This window comes from Salvelinus namaycush, chromosome 19 (genome assembly GCF_016432855.1).
Source record: "Salvelinus namaycush isolate Seneca chromosome 19, SaNama_1.0, whole genome shotgun sequence".
Lineage (NCBI taxonomy): Eukaryota > Metazoa > Chordata > Actinopteri > Salmoniformes > Salmonidae > Salvelinus > Salvelinus namaycush.
Window position 1 is genome coordinate 24,953,190 of NC_052325.1, and position 18,740 is coordinate 24,971,929.

An 18,740-nucleotide genomic window follows, 5' to 3' on the forward strand; every position below is an offset into this window, starting at 1 on the left:
CTCTTTTGAGTCAAACAAACACTGTTGAATTATTTGCAAAAAAAATGACATTTGATAAAAGTATGACAAAACCAAAGTTTCTTCACATTGCTCTCTCTCAAATAGACCTTTCATCTCCTCTCACCTCTCGTCCCTGACCGGGCCCACACACACACGTCCCCCATGTCGGGGCGAGGGGTTGTTGCAGGAGCGCTGGCGCATCTCAAACCCTGTTCCACAGGTGGTGCTGCACTGTCCCCATGACGACCATGGTGTCCATCCTCCGTTTCTGTGGCAACAGAAATGTGATGTTATTAAAGAAGGTTTAAAGAATCACAAACATGCCAATACACCATTTCAGCTTCCTTCAAGCACTCAACATACTTATGATCATGGCCATCATTTGTTATTATGAGAGGGATGAGACACAACTTGCTCAGGAGCTAAATGTGACACCAGAAACACATTCCTTTGCTCCAGGAGTGCCACACCACTATGGCTGACCCTGTAAAACAACACTGCACCTATCTGGTGTATGCGACTTCTGGCTCAAACACAATTCAATTTCTCCACCCTGGGTTTAATCTGGCGAAGCTATGAAAGGCTGTCCGCCACACACAACTCCGGCAATTTGTATATGAGCAGTTCTCTCACACTAATGATAATTGGACCTGGGTTTAATCTGGCATAGCTATGAAAGGAGCTCCGCCACTTTGTGTCTGAGTTGTAATGGTTACACACACACACACACACACACACACACACACACACACACACACACACACACACACACACACACACACACACACACACACACACACACACACACACACACACACACACACACACACACACACACACACACAGCTACCTGCACATGAAGGAGCCGGCACTTTGTATCTGAGAGCTGTTCTCTCTCAGTAATGGTGATTGACCAATTTCCTTAGACACAGACGGTACAAGACCTCTGAGGGGAAACTTGGATGTCACCTACATTATTTAATCAAAACCCTGTTTTGTAGACATACCTCTTATCCTGTCAGAATGCTAATTCTGTCGCAGCCTGAGTACAATGCTGCATGTCTGAAGATGCATCTGAAATGGGACCCTATTCTCCATAGTGCACTGCTTTTGACCAGAGCAGATGTCCAATATCCACACTAGCATTCTAAGCATACTGCTTAGAATGCATGCCCAATACATTGCTTCATACTATGTAGTATGCTAGTATGGACAGAGAGACTAAGTAGTGCACTATATAGGGATTTGGGTGCCATTTGGGACACACAGTGAGTAAGATTGGTGTGGTTGGTTGGTGGTTCTACATACCTCGAGCAGTTGGAGACTTCGATGGTGGACCCCTCACAGTTCCTCCCACCACAGCGAGCAGAGGGATTGTCACACGCCCTGGAGCGACACAGACAGGAGCTGGTGCCGTCGCCATCGTCATTGCTGCATGTTTGCCACGTCGTCCAGGGTCCAAAGCCGCCATTGGTGGTCTGGTTCCTCAGCTAAAAAGTCAGACAGGGCAGAGAGAGACTAGAGTGTCAGGGACTGGAACGGACAGGATGCCATCATTAATCATGTGGTACTGCATGACAACAACCAGGAAAGACCCTTGAGGTAAAAAAAACATATTTGCGAGAGCGGCCTGGACAAACTGTAACAATGTCACACCAGGACCAGGGTCCTTGAGGAGAGTTGACATAGCACAAATTTGTTAAAGTGTCAGACTACTGTAGGGCCAGTCCTCAGGAGAGACCAGACAGAGAGGAGGTATTCCAGGGTGTCAGCCAGCCATGTTGCCATGTGGCAGGCAGTCCCATGGGGTTATGGGGGATTGTGTACCAGTGACAACAGATGCCATGAGGAGCGAGGTGGGAGAGGGAAACTGTGGGTCCCTGTTGGCTCTTACCGGACACACAGTGATGTTCTGACTCCACTGGCTCATGTTGGAGCTGTCCTCTAGAGTGGTGCAGCGTCTCTGTTTTCTGTCCCAGCCACAGTAGGGGTCCCGTGCCTCCAGGCATAGCCTACAGGGGGCAGGAGAAAGGAGGAGGGGAGAGGGACATAGAGAGGCACTATTATAGTATTGTAGCTACTATTCTTATTTTTGTTGTTGCTGTTATTTTCATAATTGTTATGTGTATCGCTTCACTTTGGCAACATTGACCATATCATTCTTACCAAGCATATACTGTGATCGAAAACTGTAAATTATATGGTAATTTAGGTATTATCAACAGGTAAAGTACTGTTTACTGCAGCATCGTGTAAATGCATTGTGGGAAAATGTTATGGACAGGGCAAATCATTGCTGTATTTTTAATGGTACTGTAATTCCACCCCACAGAATACAGTACCATACTGTATCATTGGATCGCCAAAAACCCTTTGACCTCTAGTGGGTGCATGGTTGTGTTGTTTCTGGCTCATTAACATATTTTGAGGTTTGCCTTGTAAGAGCTATATTTGTTGGACCCGTGAGTGAGAATGCTGTATCAATGTAACTTGCATGTGATTATACTGCACCATCAATTCAAATAGAGGACAGATTTGAGTGGCACCAAGTCTTAAACATCTTCACCTCCCCAACACAAAGATACAAACACAATGTCAACCACTCCACCAGACCAACCATGACTAACTAATTGATGGACTGATGTTACCTGTGTGTTTTTTTATTGAATGAATTTGTTTGTATTTCTCTTGATGTCATTAGCTTAACCCTTGTGTTGTCTTAAGGGTCAAACATGACCCGCCACTACGTTTAACAGCAGAGAAAACCCCCTAAATTATATTTTTTCAACTTGAAATGTTATGACTTTTCCTAGAGTGACCCCAACATTAGAAAACGTGAAACATCGCCTTTGTTCATATTTCCATGAAAGCTGTACACCACCAAGGTACAAAATTGTCATAGGGTCATCTTTGACCCGGCAGTTATAAAATAATTTACACACACACACACACACACACACACACACACACACACACACACACACACACACACACACACACACACACACACACACACACACACACACACACACACACACACACACACACACACACACACACACAGAGAGAGAAATTGAGATTATGCGTGCTACTGATTGAACTCAGCCAGCAGCTCCTGAAGAGGAAGTTCACCATGGTTGGCACAGTTAGAAAGAACAAGCCTGAGCTCCCCCCTGTACTACCCGCAACAAGGGGGAGAGAGAGAGGCCTTCTCATCAAGGTTTGCCTTCACCCCCACCTCCACTCTAGTTTCTTACCTCCCAAAGAGGAACAAGAATGTGGTCCTCCTGAGCACACTGCCCAAAACGGCCCATAACATCATTGATGTGTCCTCATACAATGCCTTCGTGATATGGAACAAGATAAACCCTACCTGGATGCCTGATAAGCAGAACAAGAGGAGGGTGTTCCTGGAGCAGCTGGGAAAGGCCCTTGTAAACCCACACATTCAAAGAAGGGAGCGCCTCCCCCGCACAGCAGCCTCTGCAGCACTTGTGAAAGCTGTTCAGGGGGCTGAATCTTGTCCTGATCCACCTGAGGCTGCAGCTGGGGCAGGCAAGAGGAGTGGATGCCAATTCTGCCCCCCAAAGAAGGACTGTAAAACAAATACTATGTGCTGCACATGTGAGAAATACATCTGCAAAGTCCATGCACACACACTTGCATACTGTCCTACATGTGCTAATTAGAGTTGATTGATTTATGTTCTTCATGTTTTTGTTTTGTATCTATTATCTCATTTTATTCTTATTTATTGTTGCTGTTTATACACCTTGTGGGTGGAGGCAATGGTTAAAAAAATGGGAGAAGACTAGTATTTGGTAGTTGAATTCCTCATTGTACAGTATATAAGAATATATCACTATGTTGCCAATAAAGTTCAAGACTGTTATTGTTTCCCTTCCATAAAATGCATTCAAAACTACTTTCTGCACATTTCTGCTACTTTCTTAGGCTATACAAGTGCTTTCTCTGGCTAAAAAAATATATGTTCACACCTTTGCAGTACCTTTAGCAATAATAATAATAATAATAATAAACCTCTACTTTAATAAAGAAAACAATTATGACAGGTGTGTTGTAATAAAAATGAGTGGTGTCAACTGATTAAATGCAGTCTTTCTGCATTGTGAAGAGGGAATACCCAGATATTCACAAAGTTTGTGATGAATGACAGGTTGTTTCTTCATGCAAAATAGATTTGGGGTTTAAAATTCAATTAAGCTGCTTTATTTTAGTGGTTTAGAGAAGGCGGGTCATTTTTGACCCTTAGGACAAGGGGAGTATACAGAATGTTAAGACTACACAAGGGTTAAGTTGGATTGATTAACTTTTGTTTAATTGTTTATTATTTAGAATTGTAACTAAATTGATTAAACATTTTTATTATAAAATCATTTTTGGAAAAAACGAATAAGTTGACCTTAAATGGTTGAGTATTTTGCCATCTCCTTTTGGTCAGTTTTTCCCTGTATTCGCTGCCAGTTAGGAAGCCTTTGTTAAGTTTCTAGAAATGCAATTGATATAAATCATCAAAAATGTGTAAACACTTTATCTAGCAGCCAACATGCTTGCACCAATCCCTTGTAATTACAGTAAAATACTGTGAAATACAAAACCCTCCTCTAAATGAATTTCATTCATTCATCCATTCATTCATTCATCCATTCAGCTCCCATATCTACTGGGTGAAATTCCACAGTGTGCCATCACAGCAGCAAGATTTGTGACCTGTTGCCACAAGAAAAGGGCAACCAGTGAAGAACAAACACCATTGTAAATACAACCCATATGTATGCTTATTTATTTTCCATTGTGTACTTTAACCATTTGTACATTGTTACAACACTGTATATATATATATATAATATGACATTTGTAATGTCTTTATTGTTTTGAAACTTCTGTATGTGTAATGTTTACTGTTAATTTTTATTGTTTACCTCACTTTTGTATATTATCTACCTCACTTGCTTTGGCAATGTTAACATATGTTTCCCATGCCAATAAAGCCCCTTGAATTGAATTGAATTGAGAGAGAGAGAGAGAGAGAGAGAGCCAGTCAAAGCAGTAAACACAAGCAGAGAGCCTCCACAGAGCTAAGACTACTGCTAACAGACCAGACCACACAATGGCTGGTCATAAACTCACACTCCCTCCTGACACACAGCTCGCACCCCTGTGATTCTAACAGAGCATCTGACTAGAGGTAAACAAATCAGCCCGAGTATCTCCCCTCACCTCCCCTGCCTCCTTCCTTCCCCCTCCCCTCCCCCCTACCCCCTCACTCAGAACACCACACATGAACCAAATAGTGATTAAATATGTTGTAAGCTCCCAGTAAAACAGGGGCTTAATGAGGGATAATTAATTCTAAACCCATTAATGATGAAATTAAGCTGTGAGAGACAGAGAGAGATAGAGAGACAGAGAGCAGGAGAGAGAGCTGGAGAGAAAGAGAGAGAGAAGAGAGAGCGACAGAGAAAGAGAGTGAGAGAGCGAGAGCGAGAAGATCTTACACTCTTAGATGATAATGTTATTTTTTAACACATCTGTGTGTCTAGTTAGATCCGACACATGCTGCATTACTTTAAACACAATCACTGTTTTGATACAACATAATTTGTGTAAAAGTTTCAACACTTTGAGTCAATTCCTGCAATTAAAAGGGAAGTGAAGTGACAGCCTGGAGTGAGCCTCAGCCAGTCAGCAGGAGGAATATGAAACAAGAAGCAAGGTATCTGAATGAGCTGACCATTTGAGGCTAATGCGGAGAGGACATAGCAACATTTTATTCCTGACTTATTCTTTCAGACAAGTTTTCAAGAAGTAAGGCTAAATAGGCAAATTTTACCATAATCATTCTCATTATCATATTTCCCAGCATGCTGTACTGCAGGTAGATTTTTTTGTGGGGAGGTGTAGTTTTTAATATCTGTGTCTTTGCATGTACATTGATTGATTAATCATATGCCACACAAAGATAAATAACATACATTTTTCTAAACTAATCAGTTAGTTACATTTTTTTTCACCCATTACTGAAATGGCTGTTCCAGTTTAAATGGCTTAGATTCTGAGGAGACTACCTATCTAAGATAGGATCAAAGTAGTGGATTGGAGTAGTGGGGTTTTAATGAGTGTAGGGCTAGTTGGAAGTGTGTTTTTGTATTTTCCATTTTGTATCACAAAGTATAATGGATTTCTATTATAGTCCAGTTGGGGGTGGTAATGCAGTCATTCTGAATGCAGGTTGTGTGAATAAAAATTGAAGTTGTTGGAGTGGCAGGTAGCCTAGTGGTTAGAGCGTTGGACTAGTAACCGAAAGGTTGCAAGATCGTATCCCCGAGCTGACAAGGTAAAAATCTGTCATTCTGCCCCTGAACAAGGCAGTTGAAAATAAGAATTTGTTCTTAACTGACTTGCCTAGTTAAATAAATGCAAAATAAAAATATCCGAGCACTGGCGGGACTCGAATAGGAGTTACACATCTGGAAGGGATCGCTGAAAGGGATCGCCTCCCATGGGAACAGGTGGAGGCAGCCAGGAGAGCGGAGGCAGCAGGAAAGGGGAACCAGCGGTACGAGGGAACACGGCTGGCAAGGAAGCCCGAGAGGCAGCCCCCCCAAGAAATTGGTGGGGGGGCACACGGGAAGTGTGGCAGAGTCAGGTTGGAGACCTGAGCCATCTCCCCGTGCTTACCATGGCGAGTAAATGCGGGAAGCGTCCCGCATTTACCGGGTGGAAGCTGGCATCCAGCCAGAACGGGTGGGGCCAGCTCTGCGCTCGAGACCGCCGGTACGCCTCCACGGCCCAGTGTATCCGGTGCCTCGGCCAAGGGCAAGGCCTCCTGCATGTCTCCCCAGCCTGGTGAGTCCGGTACCTTCTCCCAGAGCCAAGCCTCCAGTGATGATCCATGACACGAAGCCTCCAGTGATGATCCATGGCACGAAGTCTCCAGTGATGATCCATGGCACGAAGCCTCCAGTGATGATCCATGGCACGAAGCCTCCAATGATGATCCATGGCACGAAGCCTCCAGTGAGGATCCATGGCACGAAGCCTCCAGTGAGGAGTTATGGCACGAGGCCTCCAACGAAGGCCGTCAGTCCGGAGCCTCCAGCGACGCCCTTCAGTCTGGAGCCTCCAGCGACGCCCTCCTGTCCGGAGCCGCCGGGGTCTCCCTCCTGTCCGGAGCTGCCGGAGTCGCCCTCCTGTCCGGGGCCCGCTGCGAGGGTCCCCAGACCGGGGTCGGCGGCGAGGGTCCCCACCAAAGTTGGCCAAGCCAGAGGTGGAGCGGGGTCTGCGTTCCTCACCAGAGCCGCCACCGCGGGGAGATGCCCACCCAGACCCTCCCATATAGGTTTAGGTTTGCGGCCGGGAGTCCGTGCCTTTGGGGGGGGGTACTGTCACGCCCTGACTTTAGTTATATTTGCTTTCTTTATTATTTGGTTAGGTCAGGGTGTGACAAGGGGTGGTTTGTTTAGTTTTTGTATTATCTAGGGGTTTTGGCTTGTCTAGGGGTTTTTGTTATATATGGGGATTTTGTATTGTCTAGGGGTTGTAGGTTTATGGTGGCCTGAGTGGGTTCCCAATCAGAGACAGCTGTTTATCGTTGTCTCTGATTGGGGAGCCAATTTAGGTTGCCATTTTCCATTTTGGTTTGGTGGGTAGTTGTCCATGTTTAGTTGCCTGTGAGCACTACGTTGGCGTTTCGTTTGTTAGTTTGTTAAGTGTTCTTTGTTGAATTAAAATATGTATTCCAATCGCGCTGCACCTTGGTCCACTCCTTTAAACGGTCGTGACAGGTAGTTATTTTTGGCTACCCGTGATTGGGAGTGCTGTAACAGTTTATTAGAGGTAGATTTTTGCCTTTAACAAGGTAAAAATGGCTACCATAGCCAACAAAAGTCTGATCTCGGGTACAAAATTGTCAGAGTAGGTTTCCCTGGACTGTGTATCTAACTAGCACTAACATGTTTGAAATCTTTCAAGAATGATATTTTGCATGTACAGAACTTGTTTTATATAAGATTTTGTATATGGAGCAATAAATTAATGTAATAAATGGTTTCGTTTTTTTTCTCTACACGTCTTCCCCAGTCATTTACAGAATTTTAAAGATGCTTTAAGTGGAATACAACACAATATGTGGAATAAAACATTATTTAACACATCCGTGTGTCTAGTTAGGAATGACATCAGGGAAAAAAATGACAAACAGGAATCACTGTTTACAAAAATCTACACTCATGTTTTAAATGTGCCAACATGGTGATTATCTTAAAAGTAACACAACATGTGTTGTTTCTAACTAGACACACGGATGTGTTTGAAAATATCACATATTTTCTAAGAGGAACAGGAACAGAGGGAATGTGTTGACCACTTGTTGTAAACAACCCTTACTGCCTCCAAATCAACCATTACCGACTGACTCCCAATCGCCTCTCTAGCAGACCTGGGTTCAATAGTATTGGAAATAATTTGAAATACTTGATTGAGCTTGCCTGTTGCAATGTAACTAATAGAAAACTCCCAAAAAGCAAAGCAAACGCTCAAAGTATTTAAAATATTTGAACTCAGGTCTGCTCACTACTGACTCCTTGTACAGCTTCCCTTCAGCCCCCTTAGCTAGCAGGGATAGAGAAAGGGCATTGTGTTCTTGGCACTGGCTGCTTGGTTCATTTCAATGGGGCCTCTGGTGTTTCAGCTAGGAGGTTGAGGCAACACTGTTGTGTTCATACAGAACACACAGCCAAGCCTAAGGCAAGTCCTACAGCCTGGTGAGGAAGGTGTTCTAGAGCCTAGGGAGGCCATTGTCCTGAGCTGACATATTTTACCAGCCTGTATCAGAGCCGACCTGACACAGAGCTACAGGGAGGAGGGGGAAGGGATCCATGTTTGGAAGAGAGCCATGTTGTTGCGGTGACCTCCATCAGACAGAAAGAGGAGACCCCTACGTTATGCCATAGCTTTAAATGGTGGTCAATGAGAGGTGGTCAATGAGAGGATGAAGACATGGCAAACATAACATGTTTGATTACTTGTAGCTGCATCACCAAAAACTGTTAGTTTGCATTCTGTTTACCCAGACACATAGACAGACAGAGTCTAAACACACACTTAGGAAGCCGGGCGGTTGTGCATAATAATTAAGAGCAAAGCAGATATCTTTCTGAGAGAAGAAGAAGAATACATAAGGATGTGCATAGTAAGAACATGGTACAGATCTGAGGTCTGTACAGATCTCTGTTACAGGTGAGCCAGATGTCAGGCCCTCGGGACACGCACACCCTTGGGTTAAATCACCCTTTCAGCTAAATCACTTTAGCTGAAAGTTTACCCCCGAGCTCATTAATTACAGTGGAGAAATCGCATGCACACACACACACACACACACACACACACACACACACACACACACACACACACACACACACACACACACAGCGGCCGACGGATGGCCGGGCCAGCGATGAAAGCCAGCCATCCATGTAAGCTCTTAAGACTATGAAAATGCGGCAGCTTGGAAAGAATGCTGAGATGGCGGTTTTTGACGAGCGCAGCGAGAGAGAGCGGGAGCGAAGGACGGTTTACCAGAGAAAAGATGAGAGGAGAGCTGTCCTGACGTACTAACACCACCACAGGGCATCCCAGCTGAACCATCTGCTCTCCTAACCCATGCCAGTTTACTGAAACACTCGGCCTCAAAGGAAGCTCTTAGATAAAGGGCTTGGAGGTACTGGTGGGATTGAGATCACTTCTCTTTCTCTCTTTTTTTGTATATTTTTATTTTTAAATTATTCAACAACAGAACAATAGAGTACAGCAAGTGTAAGTACTACAACAAAAGGGATTTCAAACCTCCCCACCCCCCAAAATACAAAAAATATTAAAACAATGATAAATTACAAAATAAAAAATATAAATAAATACAATTTTAATTGTAATAATACTAATAATGACTAAATAAGACAAATGACAAGAGAGATCAAAATAAAACAATACAAACAGTACATTACAGCGAGACAATAGCTACATTGATCTACATCGACCCCAATGGAAGCGTTTCAATATAGTCCAGTAAGGGTTAACATATTTTCACAAAGTAGTTGAATTTATTTCTTAAAGCATTGGTAATCTTCTCCATAGGAATATACTTATTCATTTCAGAGAGCCGTCCTGTAATTGGGTGAGGGGATGGGAGAGGGGATGGGAGAGGGGAATCTGATTTCCATGTCAATGCAACACATTTTCTTGCAGTGGCAAGAGAGGTTTCTGTCAATTAGATTTTGAAGTTATTCCTCAAATTCACATTTGTGAAGTTACCCCGAAGGCATATTTCAGGCTCAAGTGGGAAAGGGACCTCCATAATAAAGGCCAGGGTGCCACAAACATCATGCCAGAAGGCTTGTCATTTAGTACACTGACAAGTAGAATGCAAAAAAGGGTCTTCTGTTGTTCTAAAACACATTTCTGATTTTTCAAGGTGTAACCTCTGAGGTGTCAGATAGAGTTGGTGGAGGAAGTTGTAATGGAGAAGTCTATATCCAGAGTTGATGGTGGCTGACACGTTATTTTGTCATAGGTCCGACCAGAGACACTCATCAATCGTAGTATTCAATTTGGATTCCCATCGCTCTCTTATGTACATCTGCTTTTGGGAAATGTTGCATTAGCAATGAGTACACTCTGGATATAAATCTATGTGTCATGGTTATCATGGAGTAGTTGTTCAATACTTGATAGACTTGGTAAATTCATATCTCCAAGAGTGCTTCTGAGAAAGTTTCTTAACTGTATATAATAAAATAAATGATAATTGGATAACTGGTATTTCTCTTTCAGTTGCTCAAATGACATAAGTACCTATCTATATAACAATGTTCTAATTCATTATTCCCTTCTCATGCCAATGTTGAAATGTTTTGCTATCCAAGATCATTGGCAGGAGTCTGTTTTGCCACACGGGTGTTTTGGGTGACAAGTCTTGTTAAAGACCAAATAACTTACGAATGTCATATCAAGATTTTACCAAATTGATGGAACAGGGATTGCTAGTTTTTGTTGATATAGTCTTGGGGTTCCACTTGTAGATAATATTCCTCCCAACCTTTTCATTAAGAGCAAACATTTCCATCTGAATCCAAGAAGGGGCTGGTTCAGTTTCTAATAAGAATTAAATTAATCTAATTTGCACTGCCCAGTAATACATCTTGAAACTTGGTAGACGGAGACCTCCTAGACTATAATCCAATTTTAATTTGTCCAGGCTCACCGTTCGAGTTTTACGGTTCCATACAAATTGTCTTTGTAACGTCTGCTTCCAACTCACTCTCAAACACATAGATCCCCTGAACGCAGCTCACTCTCCAGATCCCAATCACCTGAATTCTGATCACACACCTGTATGTCATTATCACACACTATTTAGTTCAGTTCTTTGCACCCCATCATTGTGAGGTATTGTTTGTTTTGTGACACATTGCTCTTCAGAGTGCTGGGTTTCCTGTAATTTACTCCTCCTGTGTATGATAGTTTTTGCCTGCCTCACTAACGATGCCTTTTGCCTATTCCCTGTCTGTACTTTAGCCTATTGGATTTCCTGTTATCAACCTATTGCCTGATCTCCCGGATGACATTACTAGCCTTTTCCCTGCCTGTACTGGTACCTTTTTGGACCCCCTGTGTATGACCTTCTGCATGCCCCTGGACCCAGCTACCTGCCTCCTACTGTGGTCCTTTGCAATGAACACCTGCTGCGCCCTGTGCTTGAAACCAGCTCTCTGTCGCCCATCGTGTTCATTACCATCTTAGGGTATTGTTAAGGGACTTAAAGAAACTCTCGGGTAGGGATATGGTTAAAGATTGAAATAGGTACATCAACAGAACGTTCATCTTATTGCAGCTAATTCTCCCAAATAATGTAAGAGGCAGATCTATCAATCTATTCAAGTTATCCACCACCTTCTGAACCAAGACAGAGTAGTTAAGCTTGTCCAAATTTCTTAAGTCATTATCAACTGTGATTCCTAGATATTTGAACCCCTGTGGCGACCATCTGAAGGAACCTGTTCGTTCATAGATGCTATAGTCAAAGCGAGTCAGTGGAAGTATTTCATGTTGACTTTGTAACCTGATATAGAGCTGTATGTACCCAAAAGTGTCTGTAGTTTTGAGAGGGATCCGGTCAGTTCAGAGAGGAACAAAATAATGTTGTCTGCGAACAATGAGATCTTGTGTGTTATCTGGCCCACCTGAAAGCCCTTATGCCAGGATACGTTCTTATGGCCTCCACCAGGGGTTCTATGGCTAGCACAAAAAGGAATGGGGAAAGTGAACAGCCCTGTCTACTACCTCTAAAGAGTTGGAATGTGGCTGACATCATGCCATTAGTGGTGATCTTGGCCTGCGGTTTATGGTATAAAGTCTTAACCCAGTTGACAAACAAAGGACCAAAGTTACATTTAACAAGGACCTTGAATAAGTATGGCCACTCCAGCCTATCAAAGGCCTTTTCATCATCTAGAGATTCTGCTATACTAGGATCACTCTTCACACTGGCCATGTGAATTACGTTGAATAACCTGCGCAAATTATTGGTGGATCTTTTCTGTATAAAGCCTGTTTGATCGGTGTTAAATCAGGTTTGGTAAATATTGTCCTAATCTATTAGCCATTGCCTTCGAAATGGATTTATATTCGGCATTGAGGAGCGAGATCGGCCTATATGAAGAGCATTGTAGACGATCTTTATTTTTTTTAATGTATAACTGTTATAATAGCTGTGGAAAAGCAGTCCGGTAGGCTTTGCGTCTCAGCAGCTAAATCTAGAACATCCATCAACAGAAGAATAATCAAATCTTTAAACTCCTTATAAAACTCAGAGGGAAAGCCATCGTCTCCTGGTGATTTGCCGGATTGTAAAGAGGAAATTGCCTGTTTCAAAAGAGTTGGGTTTAGGCGCCATCTATAGGTCCCTTGAACTCGATCTGGAATCCAAACAGAAAGTGTGAGGGGAGAATGATCTGAGTTAGTTCTGCATAAATACTCAGTTTCCACAACTCTATGGGTTACCTGTGCTGTGGACAGGAGTAGAATGAGTAATCCCTATCTTGGGGGTGGAGCTGTCTCCATGTGTCTTTCAAATTTAAGTCTTTCATAAATGATAGAGTGGATTTGGATGACTTAGTCAATGAGGTTGCTTTAGTTGAGGATCCAGAACAAACTAAGAGTGTTCTCTGAAATGTACTACCTTTAAGAATATATCTTGAATAAAAATATGATCATCATAATTAGGTGCATATACAATAAGCAAGGTCCAAAATTCAGAATAGATTCTGCCATGGACCACTACGTAACATCCCAGTGGATCAATAATTGTTTTTGTCACACAGAAGGGTCAATTCTTATTAATCAACACAGCTCCTACCCATGCCCTCTTTAACTTTTTATGTTCTGCCCCTGTTAGATGTGTTTCTTGTATAAACGCAACATCAATCTTTAGCTTTTCAAGTACATAATGACTTGTTTTCATTTAACAGGTCCGTTCAGTCCATTAACGTTTAATGATGTATGATTTACTATCTTAGCCATATTGTTCACTCAATACATGAATGCAAATGTCAGGAGTCCAATAAGGGTGTCGGATATTCTATTGCCTATTTTCGGTGAGCCTGTTGTCAAATACAGTGGGGCAAAAAAGTATTTAGTCAGCCACCAATTGTGCATGTTCTCCCACTTAAAAAGATGAGAGAGGCCTGTAATTTTCATCATAGGTACACTTCAACTATGACAGACAAAATGAGGAAATAAAATCCAGAAAATCACATTGTAGGATTTTTAATTAATTTATTTGCAAATTATGGTGGAAAATAAGTATTTGGTCACCTAAAAACAAGCAAGATTTCTGGCTCACAGACCTGTAACTTCTTCTTTAAGAGGCTCCTCTGTCCTCCACTCGTTACCTGTGATTGTGATGTGATTTTCTGGATTTCTTTTTCTAATTTTGTCTGTCATAGTTGCGGTGTACATATGATGAAAATTACAGGCCTCTCTCATCTTTTTAAGTGGGAGAACTTGCACAATTGGTGGCTGACTAAATACTTTTTTAAGAGGCTCCTCTGTCCTCCACTCGTTACCTGTATTAATGGCACCTGTTTGAACTTGTTATCAGTATAAAAGACACCTGTCCACAACCTCAAACAGTCACACTCCAAACTCCACTATGGCCAAGACCAAAGAGCTGTCAAAGGACACCATACCTACTGTGAAGCATGGGGGTGGAAACATCATGCTTTGGGGCTGTTTTTCTACAAAGGGACCAGGACGACTGATCCGTGTAAAGGAAAGAATGAATGGGGCCATGTATCGTGAGATTTTGAGTGAAAACCTCCTTCCATCAGCAAGGGCATTGAAGATGAAACGTGGCTGGGTCTTTCAGCATGACAATGATCCCAAACACACCACCTGGGCAACGAAGGAGTGGCTTCATAAGAAGCATTTCAAGGTCCTGGAGTGGCCTAGCCAGTCTCCAGATCTCAACCCCATAGAAAATCTTTGGAGGGAGTTGAAAGTCTGTGTTGCCCAGCAACAGCCCCAAAACATTACTGCTCTAGAGGAGATCTGCATGGAGGAATGGGCCAAAATACCAGCAACAGTGTGTGAAAACCTTGTGAAGACTTACAGAAAACGTTTGACCTCTGTCATTGCCAACAAAGGGTATATAACAAAGTATTGAGATAAACTTTTGTTATTGACCAAATACTTATTTTCCACCATAATTTGCAAATAAATTCATTAAAAATCCTACAATGTGATTTTCTGGATTTTCCTCATTTCCCTCATTTTGTCTGTCATAGTTGAAGTGTACCTATGATGAAAATTACAGGCATCTCTCATCTTTTTAAGTGGGAGAACTTGCACAATTGGTGGTTGACTAAATACTTTTTTGCCCCACTGTACATATTATAAAGCGAAGGTCTCTCACAAAACAGTACTGCAATATAAAGTAAACAAAACAAATAATTCCCCTCCTCCCCCCAGTGCTGTTCTTGAACACGCCCAGCACAAATCCCACCTGTAGTTGAGCTACTCTCCCAGCTTCGCTATTCCTAAATTGAATTTCTAACATGAAGGCAAATGTGAACTTGGAGCTCGAGCCCAGTAAATTAACAAACATAGAGAACTCTTCAGACTCCTTATATGATGCAAGTCAAAAAACAAAACCAATAACGGGTGTCCTGATCCCAACACACCTACCATGACAGGGAGCAAAATACTAATATAAATCGTCATGGCTTAGCCATATAAAAATGTCTAACAAATCATACTGACGCCTCTGAGGACCATGCCTGTCCCAAATAACAACTTAAAAACAATGCCACTCTGGTAAAAATGAATAGTTTGTTTACATGGATATTGGGTTCTTACCTCATTGATCTGTCAGTAAGCTATAGTATAATCCAGCAACGCAGTCCTACCGGTTATGCAAGTAATAAAGCAGGCTAGTTGGACACAGCCCAGCTAGCAGCGAAATTAACCTGGTCCGCTATCCAATCAACCATGTCCTGAGCTGGTCGTCTGCAGTCCGCAGAGAAAAGTTGCGACTTCTTTGGATGTTTTCTCTCTCTGTTTTTCACAGACATGTACACACGCACGCACCAGTGTGGACATTAAATCTAGGATTTACAGTGCAGACTAGAGGGCAAGCCAAGGTGTTTAGCTCCGATCCCATCTGACCTTTCTCCAGCAGCATCAACGGCTGGCCGGCCAAAGTTCTCGGGCCCCTGTTTCTGACTACTCAACAATTTTATCAAACAAAGCAGGATGTTGTAAAAGTATATCAGGTGAGTCGGCCAGCTACAGACAAGGCTCTGATGTACAGTAGGCCAGCTACAGACAATGCTCTGATGTACCATAGGCCAGCTACAGACAAGGCTCTGATGTACAGTAGGCCAGCTACAGACAAGGCTCTGATGTACAGTAGGCCAACTACAGACAAGGCTCTGATGTACAGTAGGCCAGCTACAGACAAGGCTATGATGTACTGTAGGCCAGCTACAGACAAGGCTCTGATGTACTGTAGGCCAGCTACAGACAAGGCTCTGATGTACAGTAGGCCAGCTACAGACAAGGCTCTGATGTACTGTAGGCCAGCTACAGACAAGGCTCTGATGTACTGTAGGCCAGCTACAGACAAGGCTCTGATGTACAGTAGGCCACTTGGAGCTGTTCCTAGTAAAGGATGATGTGGGAGCATCTAGGTACAGGTGGCGGAGTCTGCTGAGAGCTATGCAGGTTTTGTAGCGTGTGTGTGTGTGTGTGTGTGTGTGTGTGTGTGTGTGTGTGTGTGTGTGTGTGTGTGTGTGTGTGTGTGTGTGTGTGTGTGTGTGTGTGAATGATTGTACATGTCTGTTGTTTTAGCAAGAGAGCAAGGACTAAGAAAGGGAGAGCGAGAAATGAATATAAAGACAAAAATAAAGAGAGAGCTTCTGCATGGTTTTGACACCAACACAAGACACCATACTGATATTCAATTCATCAGCCTCTTTTACCAGCGACACAGCACACTCAAAACAGCGTAGCCACAAAAAATTGCCTGTTAAATTTTAAACAGAGCGAGCGGCAAAAATAAACCAACCTATAACACATGGCTTGGCTGCCAACAGACAGCATGTGATAAATCTCCAGCGTTTGCCACGGGGCTTAATGGACATTTTAAAAGGGCTTGTGAGAGCTGTAAAATGTCTGTCCTTTACAAGGTCTTTTAACAGAACATCATAAAGACAACAGTCACCTTCCGTTTAACTGCATTATGTCCTCATTATTGTAAACAAGACAAGACACAGACAGGTGGTGTAAATATTATGATTAGAATTAGAGCCATGTTGTTAGTCAATAGCCATGTTGGGGACATCTGCAATGCAAATTCACAGTAGATAGCTGTCCAGATGACTACACTGCAGTACAGCATTCCTCTGAATCCTCTCTGATTGGGGAATTTGCGGTGTGTTATAAGCAGTGTTAAATTAACACTGGAAGTGTGGACCTGTATAGACATTGAACAGTGTTGAATTAACACACTGCTTTGTATAAAACTTCATTTGCATATTTCCCAGAGTGCTTTGCCTTTTGAGTGAATTGTAAAGTTGTCACCCATGACATAATTTGTTAGTGACAGAGACATGCTAGTTGCATTCATCCATTTTCAATCCTATGGACTTCACCAAGTGATGTCCTAAGTGAATATGTGATCATTAAAATGTAATTATTTAACACAATACAATATGTATTTCATAAGGCCTTAATTTGAGGACATCCATTGCATACTGGGTTGCTTGGATGACCCAACTGCTGGGTTTCAGACATTGGGTCGCTTAGTATCATTGTTTTTTAACACAGTTCCAGTGTCTATATGGGTCCACACATTCAGTGTTAATTTAACACTCTCAGTAGCTATCTTTCCGTCCAATTGGTGACCGATTTTCATGCTAATATTCTAGAATCTGCATAAAGAAAATATGTATATTTTCCACCAGTGGTGTGTTTCCACCTAACAGACTAAGTCTGTTGTGGGTGATGACTTAGTGCACACAAAATGTACTTTTTCGCTTAAGGTTTTGTGTACCGAATAAAAATCTAAAGTTCAATGTGTTTCCATGGCATTTTCAACTCTACTAGTTACAGTATGTCACAAAAACAGTTTAGTTAAATAGCAAATGTGCCTACTATGGTCTTGGCATGTGTGCTCTAGCCAACAGCTCACAGATACAGTGGGGGTAGGCTGTGCAGGTAGGCTGTGCAGGTAGGCTAGTCTACATGATGACATCATCGATCATCATGTCTCCAGAATAAGACCCTCGATATTTATTGGAAAAGAGCATCAAGATCATTGTACACTTTTACCACCCTGTGAAGTTCATCATAACTTATTTCATCTGTAGCCTAAGGTTTCCTGAGTCGTAGTGGGAGGAACACACACCCAGATCATCGTGTGACCCCAAGTTAACCTCAATATGATGGTTATTATATCAATAGTTGGCATTTCCACCGCCATTTCTCGTATAATTAATTTTACCCGACACAAAAAGATCCCACCATGTCAAACGTACAAATCATCTGTCGGCATTTACACAATTTTACCGAAACATCTTGTTTCCATCACAGCTGTGGTGATTTTTTTTTTATACGGTATGACTTTACTTGCATAAAAACTGTGGATGGAAACATGGTTATTTTTGATTTAACACTGGAGAACTTGCTGTGGAGCCTTGTTACCCCAGGAAATCTGAAGTTTTATCACATACAGCCGGGAGGAACTATTGTATATAAGAGCAACGTCAACTTACCAACATTACGACCAGGAATACAACTTTCCCGAAGCGGATCCTCGGTTTGGCTCACCACCCAGCACAATGGAACGGATCCCAGCCGGCGACCCAAAACAATGGCACCACAGGAGGGGCAGAGGAAGCGGTCTTCTGGTCAGGCTCCGCAGACGGGCACATCACGCACCGCTCCCGAGTTTACTACTCGCCAACGTCCAGTCTCTTGACAACAAGGTGGACGAAATCCGAGCACGGGTTGCCTTCCAGAGAGACATCTGAGATTGTAACGTTCTTTGTTTCACGGAAAAGTGGCTCACTCGAGACACGCTATTGGAGTCGGTACAGCCACCTGGTTTCTTCACGCATCGCGCCGACAGAAACAAATATCTCTCTGGGAAGAAGAAGGGC

General features: G+C 42.7%; 1 protein-coding gene across 1 annotated transcript in view; it reads right to left on the reverse strand.

Annotated features, from left to right (window-relative positions):
* LOC120063950 (semaphorin-5B-like) overlaps nucleotides 1-18,740 on the reverse strand; it is a 181,388-nt gene that overhangs the window by 23,145 nt on the left and 139,503 nt on the right. Inside the window, exons 11-13 of the mRNA XM_039014259.1 lie at nucleotides 1,895-2,012; nucleotides 1,309-1,490; nucleotides 125-268 (exon numbers count right to left, since the gene is read on the reverse strand). Coding sequence (XP_038870187.1) covers nucleotides 125-268; nucleotides 1,309-1,490; nucleotides 1,895-2,012 — 444 coding nt within the window. The remainder of the gene's footprint in view (nucleotides 1-124; nucleotides 269-1,308; nucleotides 1,491-1,894; nucleotides 2,013-18,740) is intronic.